Source organism: Ciconia boyciana, chromosome 2, assembly GCF_034638445.1.
Source record: "Ciconia boyciana chromosome 2, ASM3463844v1, whole genome shotgun sequence".
Lineage (NCBI taxonomy): Eukaryota > Metazoa > Chordata > Aves > Ciconiiformes > Ciconiidae > Ciconia > Ciconia boyciana.
This window is the reverse complement of record NC_132935.1, coordinates 126,890,661-126,911,423: the sequence shown is the minus strand read 5'-3', so window position 1 is coordinate 126,911,423 and position 20,763 is coordinate 126,890,661. Positions and strand designations below refer to the sequence as shown.

Below are 20,763 nucleotides of genomic sequence, written 5' to 3'. Positions count from 1 at the left end.
TCCCTCCCTCCCCATTATTCCATCAGTTCAACACAGTTAGAGGAGTCCACTTCTCTGGAGCGATAATATGCTGACTTCTACACTTACCACGCTACAACCTTTCCATTACACTCAGATGGAATAAACACCAAACAGAAATTGAGACAATCGTTTTTTTCTTGTTCTGTGACAGCTCTAGACAGGTGAAGACTACAATTAGTCAGTGGGTCCAGGTGAAAGAGAGGTCTGTGTTGCTACAGCTCACATTTATTTATCCAGCCTACCTGGGCATGATCCCAACTGATTTCATTGTGCTGGCTGAAGCACAGAGGACTTCCACTCCCCAGCCTAAATTTGGCACATTTTGTGAGCAGTTTAAAAAAAAAAAAAAAAAAAAGGAAAAAAATCAAATAAATTAAGAAGTAATAATTTCCTGTCTAAAATATCACCTATGTGTACACACACACTCCTACACGTACATCCAGCACTATTTACTTGTGCTATTTTCCCCTAGTAATTGTTTTAATACTAAGGATGCAGAACTACTTTTCCAGTACAAAACTTTCACATAGCTTTAAAAAGGGATATAAAATATTGCTTTCTCTCCAGGAGTTATTTTTGGTGGTGTCAAGTAACTTAAAACATCTTTCTTTTTCACAACTTCTGGTCACAAACTTTCTGTATCTATTCCTCAAGGGAGGAGATTTTTTCATACAAGTATTTCAAAGTTTTCTTAAGCAGTACAGTAAAATACTAGTTGATTTACACTGTGGTTTCCATTGTGCTACTCCTTAACATCTTCTGCTTAGAGAGTATCTGTAATAGAATTCTGGCTGTAGCCATCCATCTAGGTTTTCAAGCTCTTGGGAGATTTTATAGGTAAGGTGCCAACGCTAACCCAACATTAAATCATTTAAAAACAGGCTTTTTACAAGACCGTTAATATTCATCATCTTAACAGGATCTTGAACTTTTTGCTGGAGTCTTGACAAAGACTTCATTTACTGTCTAGACCACAATGGGTGGAAATGCTAGTCCTACTTTACATTGCTTTACACGGTATGAAACTACAAGAAGTGTAAAACAAGAACTTCTGCACATGAGATCACAGGGAAAATTTCATATTTGTGTTTTAAAACATTTGAAAAGTACAGAAAAGTCTCTATAATTACTCATATAAAAGGTGAGAAGAATGTCAAAACTGGCAAATACTTGTAACTTGACTCAGTTAAACAGCAGGTTTGCTCAGGAGTTCACAACTCAATATGCACCCTGCCAGTTTACACCCTTAAGTGATGCCCACATAAACATATCTGAATCAAAACTCATACAGAAATCTTGTGCTTGGTCTTCATCTTGGTGTCAATCATAGCAGTGCCATTGAGATCCATAGAGCTATGCCACTTTTTACCAAAATGGGTTGGTGGTCCATTGAAATGGTTTTGCAGCAAAAAGAGAACAGGAAAGAATAGCATTACTTCCCTAAATTGAAAGTACTTCATACTTCCGATACCTCCCAGTTCTCTTGTGAATAGTTCTCACTTCACTTTGATAATTGCACTCATGCATGTATGAATGAGTCAAACCTATAAGTCTGTTTGCTAGTTAAAAATTGCTGACAGCTCACATACCACAATTTTACTTTTAGGTATGTCTTACTTATAACCCCTGTAATGCTTTAGATTGAACATTTTAAGTAAATTTTCCATTCTTGCATGAAATGGTCAATACTGTCTACAAAAGCCGAAATTTACTTCAGTCCACTCTTGGAAAACAGAGTGTTTCTGTAACTTTGAAAATTTAAGAAGCATGCTAAAGTAATACTAGACTTTTTCTCTCCCCAAAAATCTCCCTGTAGCACACAATCAGTATTAGGGATATACCAATTAGGTCTAATTTTGTTTTTACCTTACATTTGGAGCTGTTAACGGACAGCAAATGACCTGGTAAATAAGTCCAGTGCACCTTGCAAAGACAGTACAGCAGAAAGAGTGATTATCCTCCAAGCACAGTTGAAAATTAACTGGGATGCAAACTATATGTTCTGCAGTGTAATTTAGTGTTCCATGTTGTTACAGTAATTACTTAAATGAGAATTGTCACATGATACTTGACAAAACATTTATAAGAAGCAACTCTGACAGACTGAAGCATACCACACCTTTTTGTTAAGCTCAATTGGAACCGAGTTATAAAATATCTCCCTAAATTAACTAATTTATGGTAGAGCTACTTTGATAATCCTTTAATCATGGCAGCATACTGCAGTACTATAACCTTTGCCATAATTGCATAGCTGTATCAGCCAAAGGTTTTCAGTTTGGCCCAACACCTCACACCACACCGTCTGTGGGTTCAAGTCTGGCTCTTCTCACGTCAGTGGCAAAATTCCCACCAACTTCATTGCATCCAGGATTTTGGTCTATGTGCCTAGCTACTGTATAACACCCATAAATAACTGGTATATAACTTAAAGGGATCCCAAAACTCTTTTTCATGCAAGTTATTCCCAACTACCAGCATTATACTCAGAATTAACAGGATAAATATTTACAAGTATTTTTAAACAGACACTTTTATTCTCTAACTGAATAACACTTCCTTTCTTGCATAGTCATTTATTTTAGAGCTTTTTTGATACCCACTGACAAAACCTTCACTCAGACTCTTTTAGTCTGTTTCCTCTTTGCCTTATGAAAGAGGCACAAACAAGCAAAAGAGAAAAGGAGGTGTGGCTGCAAAATCACTCTAGCTCAGAAATATCCAGGTGACGGTGGGAGAAGCAACTTCTAGTTTTCCTTCATTTCAGACCTGCACTTGGGGGTATTACTTTCATAGCAAGCACCTTCTTCAGAACGCCGTCGCCTAAGACGCCAGGCTCAGCGTCATCCCAACACCTTTGTCGTCAAGATTACTGCGTGCGTTACAGCTCTCTGTATACTTGTGAAGAGTGCAAATTACTCCCTCAGCCAAATTATTTTCTCTGGAAAAGGCACAAAGTTACTTTGGGGACTGACATATCCAACAACCAACAAGCACGAATTAAAGCAGAACTCAAACACAACTTAAACGGTTACTTTACCCTTGAGGGGTTAGGTCAGAGACTTCTGCAAACACACTTACCCAAACAGCAGGTTTAAAAACCACGCGGAACGCACAGCTAGAACAAATTCTAGGGAGATTTCCAGACACTGCGACCGTACCTCCACAAGCAGTTGGGTTTGTTCATCAAAGCAGACAACAGTGACAGCCAAGCGGTACAGTAAGGAAACGGTACATGACAGATTTGGCTCTGAGTAACCGCATTCACCGTTCAGCACACAACAGGTCACAAACCTGACCACTTGTTTTCAATAGTTCGTGTGACACCATTCCCTTCTACGTTTTCAAAGTCAGGATCTCGTTTTGGAAGAACTGTTTGCCTGCTGCTTAGCCCTGGAAGAGAGCATTTACCTCCCCCAACAATTAAGGGGGGGACAAGAGCACACAGGGCAAGTATTTTTAACAGTGCTCCCCGGGCATTAAGACCAGCCAGATGCAAGCCAAAAAAGATTTCGAGGACTCTTCCCAGATTCACTGGCGTTTGCCAGGCTGCAAATGCTTTCTGCAACAATCAAAGAAGCCGCTACCAAAGCGAGATGCCAAAACGCACGCCAACACTATCCCTCTCCCCTAGCCTCGGCGTGTGGTAAATGAAAGGCATGAGGCGCAGCTCCGCGGAGTTTGGGCGCAGGGAGCTCGCCTCCCCTCGCACCCGCTGAGGGGGAAAGGAAAAGAAGATCCTCCTGCCCCAGAGGAGCCGAGCGGGCAAAACAAGTCACAGACAAGTTGGCCTCGGGGGTGCCCCGCACGGACCTCGGGGGTGCCCCGCACGGACCTCGGGGCTCCCCGTCCCACCTCGGTGCGCGCCCCGCCGAGCCCCGCCGCGGCCGCCCCCTTACCGTGCCGCGGCTGGGGCTTGCCGCCCGGCGGCTTCTCCTTCCTGCCGCCCGCCGCGCTCCGCATCCGCCAGCACGCCGCCCCCCTGCCCAGCGAGCCGGCCATGCCGCGGGGGGCCGCGCCGCGCACCGCCGCGCCGAGCCTGGCGGGGAGAGCGCGGGGGCGGCCGGGGAGCGCGGGACCCGCGCCTCGGCGGCGGCGGGCGGGAGGGAGCGGCGCGGTCCCGGCGGGCCCGCCTCCGCCCGGCCCGGTGTCAATCAGCGCGGGCGGGCGGGCAGCGCGGAGCGCCGGGCAGCACCGCCCCGCGCCCCGCGCCCCCCGCCTCGCTCACTCGGGGCGGCCTGCGGAGCGGCGGGGCCGGCGCTTGGCCCCCTGCCCGGCCGCGTCCGTGCGCCGCCGCGGTCTGCGGGGGGGTCAGAGCGGCGGCAGCCCCCCGTTCGTACCGTGGGGAGGGAGAACACCAGAGGAGGCGGCGGTGGGCTCCCGGGACCAGAAGGCTTCCACACTTGGGAAATGCCAGTCCTCGGCGTAAAACCTCCTCCTGCCCACCGGCAAGTCCTCCTACAGCAGCCTCGCTGAAAAACATGTGTACGTTACCTCCTGCCACCAAAATCATTGGTTCTGCACACTCCTGACTCCATAACGATGAGTAACTCAACCTGAGATTCCCACTTCCCACAAGCCCATGTGTGGTGAGACAGCAGCCTGCCTCCCTCACCTCCGCGGAGCACCCGCGTCCTCGCCAGAGCCCCGGGGCCTCCCCCGCCATCGCCTTCCTCCCCTTGCTTTGGCGTGGGGCCTCCAAAACTGCTCTAAACGGATCATTGCAATGTAAGAAACGTAATAGTCTCCGAAAATTGCTGTCTTTTAAAATCAGATGTAGTGATTAAAAAGTTAGAGGCACAGAGAGACGGAATATTAGCAATTTTCAGGCAAGAAAAAATAGTTTGAAATGCAGTTGCAGTCCTGAGGCTTTGGCAGTGCAGTATGTTTCCTAAGTACAAATAATGTGCATAACTTTTGTTTGTAAGCTTGATAATAAATCCACCGGTATGTCAAATTATAGCACTCAATGCAACAGCCCTGAAAAGGTATTCCACAGTTGACTTTTAATTTTTCATGTACATATATATCTATATATCGTCAACACCTCCACCAGGCATATCCTTCTTTCTATCTGGACACTTTGAAATGCAGAGAAAATGTATGCAGAAGTTGTACTGATCCTTCTTTTGGAAAAAAAAAAAAAAAAAGGAAAATAAAACCTCCTTCCTGTGTTACTGTATTCCATCTCTGTTTCCTTGACTTGAAGAAGCTTGTGGAAAAAGATAATGAGGATTCATTGTTATCATAACTTTAAAACTTATTCTTTGGAAACTGACTCAGAACCAAGTTGCTTTTTTATTGTTCTTTGTTTTTGAAAGACTCTCTTTGGCTTAGAAATTCAAACAGCCAAGGTGTAAAGGAGCCATTGCCTGCAACACAACAGCACTGTTTTGTCCTCTAGTTAAAAATTCTCCCCCTTTTCTCCAACGCTGATCTCCTCCAGCAGCATCTGCTAATCCGTTATCCATCCTAAGCCCTGAATTCCTCCCAGCCAGTCCGCCTCACCTGTGAATTCTGGCTCGCAGAAGTGCGTCAGTCCGATGTGGTCGTCTGCTGAAGCTGTTGGTGTTTGAACACGCTGCCTCAGGGGTGGTTTTCATTAGCACTGAGAATGATTCATGTGAACAAGGATCACTGACCTTGACCTGACGTGTACAGATACACCCCGTGGTGATGAATGTAATAGAATAAACAGTTAGATATGACTGCTTATTCCCTCTTGTAGTGCTGTTCTTGCCCAACTCTATTGCACTATAATACAAATAATGACTCATTTGCTTACCCTCATAATATCACATTTAGAAACCTGCTATTCATCTCCGCTTGAAGGATCTTGAATAAATACACTCCCAAAACGACTGATTTAAATCACATATATTTCTATCACTTGATCCTGTTTCTGTTGTTATTGGTAAAGACTACACAAGTGGGTGTGTGGTGTATCATGTCACTGCTGTTCTACATGAGGATGTTTTTTATAGTGAATAGTCTTTTGTTAAATGTACTTTTATAATAGTATTTACACAGAGGAGGAGGCAGAAAGAAAAACAAAAGAAAATACATCTGGAGATATATCTCCTTTTGCAAACAATATGAAACTCCTACAGCAATTAGTTGGAATGCAAATTAAGAACAGGGCATAAAAAAGTTTTGTAGAGAGCAATGTTTTTAAATGATACAAAAATATATAGCATATAAAACAAGGAATTAGTGAGCAGAAGAAAAAGTCTGCAATAGTTGTATGTAGAACTAGTATTCCAGAACAGGTTTAATAAATAGGAAAAAAGCAAAAAAGACTTATACCAACCTTACACCCTTAAATTTGTCTTTGTGCAAAGAGGTATTTTTGCAGAAACTTCCACAGCTGAAAAAATATATTCGCAACCCCTTCTTGAAAGATTGATTTTTCCATGATCAACATTTAATAACTTTCCTTTTTCTTTTTTTTTTTTTTTTCCAAAGGAGTGAAAGACACAAGAGTCTTCTTAAATATTATTGTATAGTCTAGTAGCTGTGATTTAAAGGACCATCACACTTATTCATCATATGCCGACAAAAGGTGTAATGGAGAATATGAGCAGCCTCTGTTGAAAAGAAAAGGTACAGATATCATAAAATGATAATACTGAAATGGTATATGATACCTCTATGTATCATACTGTCATTCCCTTAGTGTAGCATCATAAGTTGCAGGCTAATTTTTGTTTATTCTTGTTTATGTTTTCTGCTCATTTAATGGTGAAGATGTATAACTGTTCTCATGTATTAACTTGGGGCTGTTTTTCCACTGGCGAAGGAGTATTTGGATGTCATATCTCTCTGTTTAACTTGTTCTTTGCATAGACACATTAAACAGACTGGTGATTTGAATACGTGTTCTAAATTTTGCTTATACTGAACTGACTTATTCAGACCTTCACAAATAGGAGCATTGCCATACTTGCTTTTTTTGCTTAGGCATCTGTTGTTTTACCTAAGAATAATATGGAAGAATTTCCAACAGCACCATTTCTCAGTACTGAAATTATTATACTTGCTTCCTTTGGAAAGGGGAATACACAGTACCTTCTGAGGACATGACCTCAAATTTGTAAGGCTTCAGCTCAGTCCATGGTAGCAATCCAGCTCTTATCTAGAATCCCCAAGGCAGTTCTGCCCCTTCTCACCCTCCAGTCCAAAAATTACTGGCAACATGCTTGTAATTTACCATTGACATGAATTTCCTCTTACTGTCTTTTGGTACCAAAGATACCTGCCTTCTCCTGACCTGGCCAAACAGAGGAAAGCTAGGTGGCGTAGAAAAGCACTTCACAAAATGACACCAAATCACAAAATGATTCCTTGCATAGCACCACTTCACATTCAATATGGGAATCTGTGTCCCTCCAGAAGATGCCTCCAGGTCATAATTCATTATGTAAATATGCAGGTGATTTTGTACAAACCAGACGAAAGCAGAATAACCACAAGCATCTTTTTGCTGGGCTAACTTACCTGCCTGCAGCTGCCTCCTCTGCTTTGTGCAGGTGCAAAGCTGTGATAAAGCAGCTAAACTGGCATCTGTACCCCAGCTTGCTCTTTCACAGCAACCTCAGCTATATTCATGCATTGCTTTGGGTACTCTCTTCTTACACTTCCCGGTGCTAGAGGAATTGGAAAAACAACGGGGTGGCTTTGGTACCAGCTACAAGGCAAGGCACAGGGCAGGAGTTAGGCTGCCTCTAGCAGCATCCACCCCCACCACAACTTTATAATCCTCAGTATAATCTTTCTGAGTCTTCTTTCTTCTATGTGCTAGGAGCAGCTATGCACATGCTGGCACCAAGTTCAGTGAAGATACTGTGCCTGCATGGTGGGCAGAGGGGATCCCCACCAGCCCAAAACCATGAGAGCACTGCTGACCGAGGCTGAGGAAAACTTCAAGGCGAACCTTAAACAAGTCATATTCTTTGCCTCCTGTGCTCACAACTGTTTCATGGAGCTGGGGGTAGGTTTAGAGGACTAGATATTCATCATAAAAGGGAATGTACAATGGAGTCAGATCTTAGTACTGAAAGTTTGACTAAAAAGACAGCTGCTATATTTTATTTTGAATAAAGCAAAAATAGTGACTTATATTTGTATCTACAAAGTTTAATTTTCAGGTTATGTATTCTCAAAGTTCAACATCTACTTGACTTTCCAGAATCTTTTAAGTGTAATGTCATTTCTCCTACTCCTAGAAACGAGGGAAAAGAGACTGTAACTGTGAAACAATGTCATGCTGGAAAGCAACATTTCTGTTCTCTATGCCCTTGCCTGTCTTTCTTTCAAGGCACCTCTGTTCCTTCAGTTATTATGCCCAACAGCAGAAAATTTGTTTTCCAATGAGTGGAAGCGAAGGGATGCATTTCCAATGGGTAGGACAGAAGATACAATGCATAAACTGCACCTACCCCTTTCATGCCACACAGAGTTTGACCCAGTTGACTGTAAAAAGCAATTGAGGGTCTGCCCAAAGAGTCAGGGGTATGGGTGGATGCAGAGTTGGGCAGAATTCCCATTTCATGCGAAGAGGGCATAAATATGGAGATTCAGAAAGCCTCCAGAATACAGCTTTGACCTTAGAGCATTTCAGTTACTATTCTAGAAGCTTAAATTTGAAATGATCCTATTACACGTTGAATGTCCTGCCAAAAGTCCATTCTACTCAAACTTTTACTCAAATCTGATCAGAGGGAGCTACTTGAATCACAATCCTGTCTCTGCGATATTGTTGTGGGACAGAGTTGTCTGCATATTTTTGTCTTTTCATCCAATATACTGAACAACTACAGGATTTGTAATCTCAGGTTCATTTATCCTAGTACTGATATTTAAGATATTTCAATATTTCACTACATAACTTAGAGCAGGCTGAGGAAACTGCATGCACAAGTACATCACTAACCCAGTGAGAAAACATTTAGACATATAAGCATGTATTTCCAGGCACCACCATTTAGTAGCTCACAAATAAACTGGGAGGTTTCTGAATGAAATAATAGTTGTAAAAGCAAGTACAAAGAAAAACTGAGTATTTACTGCTCTTTCAGGTCAGTCAATTCTTGGTGAAAAACAAAACTTATGCAAAAGCAATTTCTGTTTTCAAAGCTATGGAGTTATTGCAGGGGTACCTCTTGGTCCCGCATATTAGCTAATGAAATGGAAATGCTACTTGAGCTGGATCAGGAGACAGATAATCTTTAGGATGTGCAAGAGACAGGATCCCAAGAGGGCACACTGCTCTCAGGTATTTACTAGCTCTTCTGCTCTGGATACCCTGAGAAATGGGATTTTAGATAAATATGGAGCAAAAGTATGCCCAGGGATCTTTGAGAGAAGAATTAGAAGGTCAGTCATAAAAGGCTAAATTCAGCTTATAATTACCCCGGTCACAGAATTTAAGAAATAAATATCTATGTTAAGAAACTTTAAAGATATCTTCCATTTTACTTTTTTTCAAAATGAAATAGATTTTCCCTGAATTTTCTGAATTCCTTAGCAAACAAATTTAGCGGTTTGAGAGAAAATTCCCATTCCTTTCTTTTTGACACACATTTTGTGTGATCTGTGACTCCTACATTATTTCCTATGTTGGTTATCAGTCTCTCGGTGTTCAATTTGGTCCCTGTTATAAATATGTTTCCCTGTCACTGTGTCAGAAACATATTGTTTCTTTATTTTAAAAAAGTGGTAGTAATATAAGATGAAGTAAATAAAGCTGTGCTTTATTTTAAAAGGTAGTAGTAATATAAGTTGAAGTCAGTTTAACATAATATAACTGACCATAGAATCTGGACTAAGAATTTAGTCCTTACAGAAGTAAGCAGAAACATACATTTCATATCCTAACTACAATAAAGCCATTGCTCTGCAGTGGGAACTTAGCATGCAAAAAAAACAGGGCTAGCTCTTTTTCACCTGTCACCTTCTTAAAGGTTCAGTGAGTCAGACACAGCCTTAGTTTCTATTTGCAGCTCTGTAGGAAACTGCAGAAAACCTATTGCCAGGGGCTGCAAGAGGAACGTACTGAGTGAAACATGACCTCTCCTTGGCTGTGCATCTCCCTGCCAACAGCCACAACATCTGTAGCGTCCCTCCGGCATATGGTAGGTTGCAGGAGCTTGCAGAAAACCTCATGCAGGTTTTATGGTACTAGCGACTGCGAATATTTTGTTTGTTCTTTGTTTCTGTGACCATAATTCAGGGTTTCGCTCTCTATTTCACCGGAGTTATGCTTGAATACGGTGTCAGGGATTGGGCCCTAACTGCAGCAGCTAAAAGCACATTGAACACAGGCTATGCTATATTCTTACTGAGTAGCATGTTAATGTAACTAAACTCAAACAGTTATGGAGGTCTAACCACCCATTAAATCTACTACAACTACATTATATGGCTTTTCCCTGGCTTTTAGTCAAAAACTGTTGTTTTAGGTGTTTTTGGTAAAGAGAATGCACTTGCGTCAAGCCTCATGGAGTAAGACAGATTTGCAATTTTTAAACACGTGTCTCAAAATTCATCATTTGGTCTGTGTTTCCCCCTACTTCAATAACCACCTAATTATTGAAAGAACTGCTACGTTAATATTTAAAGTAAGTATACATAGGTATCTAACAACCACTCCAATATAACTTTAAGAAAACATTCTGTGTGCTTCTATGTAACATCAATGAAGAATATGGAACCAAAATAAGGAAATTCCTTTGGAATTAGGTGTACAGGAGATCCCTGTTCACTAGCATTAGTTCTTTTTCCTTTGGCTGGTTCCCCATTAGTCACTGCATAACGGCATTTCTTTACCTTTCCACTTGCCTTAATTCTTCCTCAAGTTTCTTTAGTGCTTTCACTAGCCCATAATGGAACCATTTCTGTTCAGGGTTTATTCTCTATTCCTTTTAATTTTGAACCCATGCAGTGTTCAGGGATCATTCAGAGTCGAGGGGATGGCCAGAGCTTGGTCACATTCAGTAGCTGAATCCCAGGACATTGACACTGGTGACCCGACCATCTAGTAGAGCATGCTGGTGGGTTCCTAGGTTATTCCAATATTACTGCATCACACCTCTGTCTCGCTGCTTCCTCCTTCTTTGATGTGCTATGAAGAGAATGATCACAATTCAATGGCACACACTACTTAACCTCTTTGAAATCTTTTTGCCCTGAATAATAGAATTTTTGCAATTTTGCTCTTTTGGCCTGCGGAGGAAAGGGTTCAGAGGTGGAAGGGTGACATTTAGACCATCAGCAGGAGGCTAACCAATGTGTCTGTTTTCCCTGTGAAAACTTTTCTCTTCGTACACACACCAGAAAAAGAATCTCATCCTGGAGTGAGAAGCAGATGCTGGTAATGTTCACAATTACGATGCATGTCAGGTCATGTGCTGTCTAGTTGATCGGCACATCTCACAGCTGGCAGAGACCAGAACTGCGTGAAACACGAGATGGGGGCTGCTGTCAGCACTTCTTCACCGCTGCATCTGCAGCAGCAGGGGCTCTACCACCAGGCAGAGTACTGACGGATGCAATTTGGCCTCACCTGTGTGATCTTTCAGTCTTGGTCAAAATAAACATTTCCATGGTACTGCATAAATAGAGAAAAAGAAAATAGCATTTGTGTCCTATGTAGGAAATGGGGACAGGAGACAAGAAGCAGCTTCTATTTTACCCAATGCACAGCTGAGCTGTACGACACACTGCTCCCAGAAGCCAGTGCCGTGTTGCTGACCACAGGAAAGCAGCATTCCTCTCCAGGGTTACTTCAGCCTGTCACAAACAGACTCTCTTTCCTATAAACTAGAGATAAAGATACAATTTAATGTTTGACACCTCTTGAGTTCCCAACACATTTTTTCACATTGAGCTTTAATAACTGGAGGACTAAGGGATATGGAAATACATGACATGTATCAGATACACACCATAGAACCACTTGACTTTTAAAAACTGACAAACCACAAATAGAGTTGTTAATAATGATGTGTGTCTTTCTATTTTTTTCTGTCTAGCTACAGTAAAACTAAAAGGCACTACACACATATAACCACTCCAAATCTGCCTCTGCTATTTCTATTTCCATCTCATATTTTTCAGCATGAATACATTAGATCTTTCAGGATTTCATAACCCTATACCTCTCAGAGGCATTCTCTATATAGGTATAGAGTTACATACGTCGTGTGTAACTTATTTGTTTCTTAAACGGTTGGCAGTTCATCTCCATTTCAGTCATTCATTGGCCCATGCTAGTATAAAACAAGCAATGATTCCTACCAGTAATTGGAGAGTTAAAACTTATAAAAGAGCTGTTCATAACATGGCATTTTTATCCCATGGGACACCTGTGGCATTAGTTTGGTTTAATGGCAGAAAAGATAATTCTAGGTAACTCCAGCCTTCAAAACACAGCACAGGAATAAAAATCTAGGTTTGACAAAACCAAAGATGTAAAGCACATACACTAGGCTTTATTTCTGAATACAAGGCCATACATTTGTTTTCAGAACTCAAAGTCAATACAAATTTGAGCACAGCTGCATGCAAAAAAGGGAAATAAATATCGATAATTCATGTCTACATACCTAGAGTCCCTCTTCATTTCTAGAAGCACTCTGTAGAGCACTGCTGTAAGAGACCAGAGACAAAAAGCCTGAATACTAAAAGCCACAGCAGCTCAATAGAACAATGCAACACCCTCTTAGACTTAGGTGCATCTGGCACTACAGTCAGTCCTTCCGCTCATACTTAACCAGCAATATTAGGTATCCATTTATACAGAAGGAAACATTTTCTAAAAGGTATCATATTTTGCTCTACAATTATGTAATTTACAATAGAAAAAAGAGGTATGTGAACCTCTGCACCTGATGAAGTCAATTGACTTCAAAGGGCTTGGGACTTTATCCAGAATTTTCAAAAATATTTTGGACAGTATAATACTGAGTTTAGGTCAACATTAGATCAAAGTCTCAAAAATACTGGTCTGATTCTGTAAAATTTTCATCTTAAATGATGGTACCGATTTTAGTAAATCTTCCTGTGTGAACTGCAGGATTGAGCATATGGAGATGTTGAATAATGCATAGCTAGAAGTATTATTTATTCTGATAAGATGGAAGTTCACCAAATTGATCTACAAACACTGGAATTGAATTTAATGATGTTTCAGAGAATAGAACTTTCCTACCATGTGCACTATAATTATATTTTCTAAATCACATGTGTTTGAAATTTTAGGTACAATAATGTAAAGAGCCTAGTAAGAATACGATAAACCCAAGACACATGAAATATTAGGTAGTGTTACCATGCTTGGGAGCAGGTTAATATTTTCTATATGCAACTATCAAAGGAAGAGAAACTCAGTTTGGATCAAAGCTCAGCTTACCTTATTTAATTTCTATTCCTGTGTCTGTCAATGGGAAACTTGTCTCAGTGAAGACAAAGGATGAAATCTAATATATAGCACATATCTAACACATAGCACAATCACCTAAAATTAGAGAATACAATGCATAAATTATAAATATTTCACTCCCAAAAGAGAATCAGTAACAATGTGCTATGTGAAGACCTGCCTCAGAGGTGGATTCAAAGGGAACTCTATTAGAAAACTGGCAGTTCACAAAGCCATTTAGAAACTGCTAAAAGTAAAATACAGAAATAATCCAGGGAGCAGAAGTAAAAATTCCCACAGGTCTTCCTAATGAAGTGATGCTGACTCTTCTTTCTTCTATGACAGAAATATGTCAATTATTTATCATATACGAATTTATATATCTTATAATAATTATGACCCACAATCAGCTGAAACACTGAAAACATGTTCCTTCCTTGGAAGAGTCTGTAGGGCCAATGGCTAATGTCCACTCCTAAAAGGGATATAGATTTAATTCTGAAATGGCAGAAAAGGGATTTGAACCAGAATTTGTCACTTTCTAAATAAGTATTCCAACTACTAGGCTATCAACTAAAAGGGAGATTTCCTTTTACAGCCATATTTTGATTTGAAATTATATTTAAAATAGTGGCCCAAGCCACATTTGTGGGGCAGCCACCTCTTTGTTACTCATTAGGCATGCTCCTAAGAGTTCCTGCTAAATTGTTTTTCTCAGGGTTTTTTAAGCAGAGATACTGACTGGATCTGGATCCTGACTGAGCTTAGGTATGAGCCAGGTGCCAAGCTGGGTGCCTGTACTCTAAGTCCCTGATTTTACCTGGCTTCCAGTGAAAACTCAGAAAGAACTTCAGGATTTTCAGCTCAGCCCCGTAAGTACTTATTCTTGCAAGCAAGGGATTTGTGGGAACAGTCCCTTAACTTTTCATGTTTCAAGTTTCACATGCCAGAAAAATTTAGACCATTCTGTGGTTTTGAAATCATGCTGAATACAGACCTAGTGCCAGCAGTTTTTAAATAATTTCCTTCGCTATTAGACAGAACAGTGCGGTGGAAGTTCGAACTAAAACTTGCTTCCTTGATTAAATATTATCCCCCTGCCATTCTGACCTACAACCTATAAAGAAAGCTCTAGAGTATATGCTTAAGCATGCATATAGTCCCATTAACTTCACTGAGCATAATGAGAAAACCAAATGAGAGTTTATGTTTAAGTTATTATTTTAACATTGTTCAGAAGGACTGAGCAATTAAATGTTTCTTTGGAGAGATACATTGAAGACATTGTGCTCAATCACATGGTTTTTTCAGCAGAGGAGAATTCTCTTTGCTTAATAGCAAATTCTGGATTTTCACAGTTATTGGAATTGCTCAAATGACATGGATTTATAGGAAGCTGTGGAGGGTCTGAGAAAGCTGAAATTAAAAAAAAACAACACTACGTGTTGACATGTAAACAACTTCACATTTAAGTTTTTACTATTAAAAATCCTCTTTGTTATTTAGGAGCATTTGAACAACTGAGAAGATGGATAAAAATGTTTGTGGTCCTAAAATTTTCATAGATTCAGTAACTGATAGTCAGTAACTATTATTTAAAGTGTGGCTTCTTTTTTTCACCCTAGGGGAAAAAAACAGTTATCCATTTGCAAAGGCATATGGCATCACATGATCAATCCCCTACTCCATCCCAGAAATACATGCATAGCAAAAGTCCTTCATCTAATTACTTAGAAATATCACATATTTCTGCCACATATTTCTCATTACCTGCCAAAGGTAATGAGATGTATACCAATGAGATAATAGAAGATAAAATATTACAAATTTAGGTTTTGATGTATAATGTTTGACCAGCTTGTAACTTGTGAAATTATTGTACAGAATTTCATTCAGAAGTCCTACATTTGACCACGTGCTAGTGATACAGCTCTCAAAAATCTGGGATTAAATGTGTCTTTTTAAACCATTTGGTCTTTCATTTATTGAAAAGACCATACAAGAGCAAATTGAAAACTCATACTGTTATTCTTAGTCATAAAGAAATAACAAAAGATCCAGTTGCTTTCAGTTTTCAGAAGATTTGGTTCCTGTTTTAAGGAAGTAAATTTTTGTTTTCCAAAAAAATCAAGCTAATCATTTGCACTGCACATGTTATATTTAATTACAAAATAGTCTTTTCTGTGTTATACAGCTACCTGTAGATAAAACTCAGTTTCTTATTATATACTCTAGAACTCTCTACAATCAGAACATTTTTTGTGTCCATGTGCCAAACCTAGGTGTATATGTTGCAACTAGACATAAAATGAATCATTAGTTCAACTTAAAGGCAAATTTCTTTGAACTATTGATACTGACAAAGTAGCTGTTTAGCAGTGGGAAAAATGTGTCTTAGAAATCATTTTAAACAAAATGGTTGTCATATCTAAATAGGATTTTTCTCCCCTCACCAGCTCACTTGAGCTTGGGAATCTTAGTCTATTTCCTGCCAATTTTGCCTCAGTGACTCATTCTAACTAAGCTTTTTTGATTTTGGTGTTTGTGTTGTTTTTATGTTCCATGGTACTGGGCCATTTTGAGAGCAGAGATTGTATTTTCATTAATAAAACAGGATGTATAGAGTCATTCAGTTATCTAGAATTACTCAGTGTCCCTCTGGTCTTATCCAAAACCTAAAAAGAAATGTTAAAAAGGGGGGGGGGGAGAGGTGTGTGGATCAAGAAAGCAATTAAATTGGGTTAATTGACATGATTCTGGACCCAAAAGTGTTCACTTGGCTCCAAGTCCCACATTTAATGAAGTATTTGTTTGCACAATCCATCTGTGTGTAAGTGCTTGAGAAAAAAAAATAGACAGAAAGTATAAACAAAGCTTTTAATAGATCCATTAACAAATAGATAAGGTGACATTTATCTTTGATATGTCAACTACAGTTGAATCTCATTACTACATTAACACATTTGCCCATAAATTTCCCTTGGGCACATAAGGCTTTTTTACTGCACTTGCTGTCTTAGACCCAACCTGTCATTAAGTGTACACTTTCCAGCCAGGGAAACATCTATTCCTACAGCTTCCTCTAAGAAAAATAAAGTTTTCCCTCATCCTCTCATGTCCATTGATAGGATGTCCTAATGTCATTGCAAAAACTGTTATTCTTGGACATCCCTATGGAAGGAACAAACTCCCTTCTTAGCCGAATAAATGAATGCTTCATCTTTTCAGTTGTGTGGTACAAATATATTCTGCCATGTCCATGCACAGTCAAGGCCTATATAAAGGAGTGTCCTTCCAATATATACATTTATGTGGAATATGCAAAAGACACCCAGGAGTGCACATTTTCTGTATTGTCACAGTACCTCACAACTGCAGACTTTCACTAGCCTTTCAACTGCAGACTTTCACTAGACTTTCCGTTCCCGAAGTCTTTCTCTACTTTGCCTGCCATGTCACTTGGGATTACTGCAGTAGCATCCTCAGAGAGCTGGTGAAAGAATCTAGATAAAATTAATAATTTATAAATTCCCCTCTACTGTTCCTCATTTTCAGAAATCATGTACCCTTTTATTCCGCTGAAGCGCACACGTTCATTGCAAAGTAGAACTGAGGCTACTTTCACACGGTGTTTCTCACATAATTTTTTGGTTGCAAACCTGACTTGTGCACCTTTTGCCTTCAGGTGATTAGTCCAAATATAAATTTCAGTATTAGCCATTCTTCCTGGGGATTATGCCCCAGAGCTAGGGATTTTGCCATCCTCCTGGTTCATGATAAGTGTGTCAAGCAAATCTTTAAAATTCCTGCAGAGTGATGTTCTCCATTGCAATACCTCTATCCTTTTCATATGCTAGCCATTATCTTACCTTGTAGGGTTTTGCACGGTTTAAGGCACTGTTCTGTGACCCAAACTGGAGTTCTGCATGCTTTTTGCCTAGTAATTGGGATTCCCTTTTGCATCAGAGTTCACTTTCCACAGTCTAAGCGTGGCCTGGGTCACTTCCTTTACTTCACAAATACCAGTCATTTTTGCATTGCCTTGATACTGAGTCACCTAGGAGTGTGTTTTGTCCAAGATCCCAGGGAAGGTCATTTCCTTATCAGGCATTCAAGAAACCCTCACCTGCAAGTTGTGAGATTTCCATCCAAAATCCACAGTGAGTACCATGTCAAAAACATTTGTGTAGCTGAGCAGAAAGTACAGACACATCCATCCAAACAACTCACTCAACTCTTTTGGAATATTCCGAAAATGGGTAACCAACCTTGGCTTAAATAAGGCTATACGTTAATCTTTCTGTTGACAAGGCAGTTCCAGTGAGCGTGACTCAGCTAACTTCACTCTTTGCCATTCTCTTCAAGCCAAAGCATGTTTTTCAGCAAAGAGAAACCTCCTCTGTGATACACTGGTAGAGACAAGGAATCTTTTTATGGATAGATTTAGAGCAATCTTCCTGATTTAAAGTGTTTATAGGTTTATGTAAGGCCTGCATGTCATGAATGTGTTTTTAAATATACTGCACAGTGAAGTTAGTACAGGTGTTCTTCTGCAAAGGTAATTTTGCGGTAGAATATGGAAGGTATATATTGGAGATGGCTTAGTTCAACAGAAAATGAGATTTTACATGGTTTTGGTAGCTTCCTACTTTTTATATATATTCTGTGTAGGTAGATGAGCTACAGCTGAGCTGAGCTGGCTTCACATACACTAGCCAGCAGCAGTAAGGAATGTGAGACCCAGCCTAGCAGCACATGAGGCTGGATCAAGGCTGGAAGTGGTACAGCAGTGCTGTGCAAACGCCTTTTGTGCCAGTAAGTATGCTGGTAAAATGCTGCTCTGTACATCTTTATCTATTCAAATCCACATTGACTCAAGGAGATCTGCACCGGGCTCCAGTGCTTAAAGTTGACATATCCTTACCGAACAGAGAGATAATTTAACCTGCTCTCCCACTGCTTGTAAGATAAAAGTGAAAGCAGTCATATACATGAAGTACAAAACACAGGACCAGAGCAAAATGGCTTGAGTAGAGAGAGAAAAATGAAAAATTACACCTGCTAATGGAGAACAATCTACAAGCACTGACTGTTTAATCAAAATAAATAAACTAATCAAACTAAATAAATGTAATAAGCAATTTTTTTAAAGTTTTGTGAAAATCCAAATCCAGTCTATCTTTTCCCAGTGGGTCTTTGTTTGCAAGTTAGATGTTTACTGTACCCTGGGGGGTGGGGGTTCTCCCTAATTATCATATTGGACTAAATATTATCCTCTTAATGTACAAGGCCAAAGTACACCACTTAAGTACTTGATAATGCATACTATGTATCTTCAAATAACATGGCAATGACAATTATTGCACGAAAGTGAAGCAGAAATACTAAAATGCTACCTATTTCTATAAAGAATGCCCAATTTGCAGCTACACAAATGAATATATATAGAATTTCCATTATGCAAAAATATGCTGTTGGACGTCACAGAGTCTGTGTGTACATATACACACGCATGGAAGAATAACAATTAGAAATGCTGACATTTTTCTTACATTCCAACCTTTTAGTACTTTTCCATTGATGCATTCTAAAAAAATGAGCATAATTTGTAAGAATTTCCGTGAGTTCTCCTAGGGCTTTTGAAATGAAGTGTGATGCATACCCTTTAGGCTATATTTTCCTTTCAAAAGAAGTTCTGTTACATTGAAGTTTTCACTTCTAAACAAGACTGATATGCTCAGATAAATTACACATTATTACAAGATGGTTGCTAGCTTCTAGCATTTTTATTTCAATATTTAAGACAACAAGATGTTCAACTTTGTTAACACCAATTTTGGCTACAGATTACTAATCTGCATTAGTTAAACCTTTTCAAAGAAAATTTGAAAAGCAGCATCAAACAAATGTTGGGTTTTTTTTTAATTTTCAAAATCCTATTTTTGCTCTGATATAGAAAAAAGTGGGCCAGATTTATCTCTACTTTTGTGTCACTGAGACCGAAGGAAATTACGTCACAGCTGAATTGAGCTCAGATTAATTGAATCTGTAACGCAACATAGCATCCATGCACACCTTAATGTGTCCACTGAAAACTGATTGTCCCACTTCTGTGCCAGATTATGGATCTGACCCTGATGTAGTCATAACAACAACAACGAAAAGGCTATGAAAGAGAAAATCCGCTGCAGGACTGAGTTTGGAATACATGACCTAATTTAAAGCAGAAATCTCATTGATTTCAGCTTCATTGCCTCAAGGCAAAAGGTCCAGCACTGTTACCAGTGAAGTCAGTGGGAAAACTCCTACTGGGTGCAATGTGAGTTGCTTGGTTTTTATATCAGGCTTGCATCAGAAAGACATTGAGGGAAATGTCGACCCTATCAGTGTCAAAAGGTTTTTTGCCACTTGCCAAGTGAGGACCAAGGTTGCATTTCTTATATCTGCAAAACTAAAGCCAAATAATTACTGTCTCTTCCTGGATGGATATTGGCTGGCACTGATTGCAACCGACGTTTTTCAGAATTCTTTTCTTACTCTTAAAAATTTTGCTATCTGCGAGTATTACTACAAGTAATTTTTACTTAATTTTTCTATATTTATTTTTCTCTCTAAACCTTTTCTGGTCTCTTTTATAACACAACTTCTTTTCTCAACCCCTCTCACTCCAAGCAGTGTAATTTTGGAGTCACGCAGGGAGCACAGGTAGGTTTATGGCTCAGGAGATTTAAGAAACTGAATGACTTTGGGAAAAACTCTCTGTATTTCATTGTTCAGAGGATAAAACTAAATTAGGACATTATTTAAATATGTCAAAATGGTGTGAGAATGCACTAATGCTTTTGATTAGTTAAGGAACTAGTAGTTAGCAATATTTATAATTCTTAGCTCCTCTGTAGGTACTTTCTGTCCACAGATATCAGTAGTCTATTTCCTTAATATCTTGTTCATTTCTACACCAGTGATAAAATTATACCAAAACTATTTTCTAAGGATCCCTCAATAGCTGTTAGAGAAGAATAAAGATACAGTTGTAACATTGAGGCCAATCTCTGCTTCCCAAAAACCTATCATAATGCCGCTATTAAAATCCATGGTATCATGAAATGACTTTGCATAGACTAACACACGGAAGTACATTCAGTAATGAGACAAGAAACCAAAACATTATATAGTCATGGGAGGATGATCAAAGCTTAACATTTGATGATTCATTAGTAATTGTGTAGCATGTTTATAATCTGTCCCTTTTTTAAGAATCTGGGGGAAAAAAATAGATTTTTTTTTTTTTAAAGAGAAATCACTTAAAGATTTTGTGTTCC

At 39.6% G+C, this 20,763-nt stretch overlaps 1 protein-coding gene across 1 annotated transcript in view; it reads right to left on the bottom strand.

Annotated features, from left to right (window-relative positions):
- ZNF385D (zinc finger protein 385D) overlaps nt 1-4,075 on the bottom strand; it is a 442,063-nt gene extending 437,988 nt beyond the window's left edge. Inside the window, exon 1 of the mRNA XM_072853997.1 lies at nt 3,921-4,075. Coding sequence (XP_072710098.1) covers nt 3,921-4,023 — 103 coding nt within the window. The 5' untranslated portion in view covers nt 4,024-4,075. The remainder of the gene's footprint in view (nt 1-3,920) is intronic.
- Nucleotides 4,076-20,763: the final 16,688 nt, after the last annotated feature.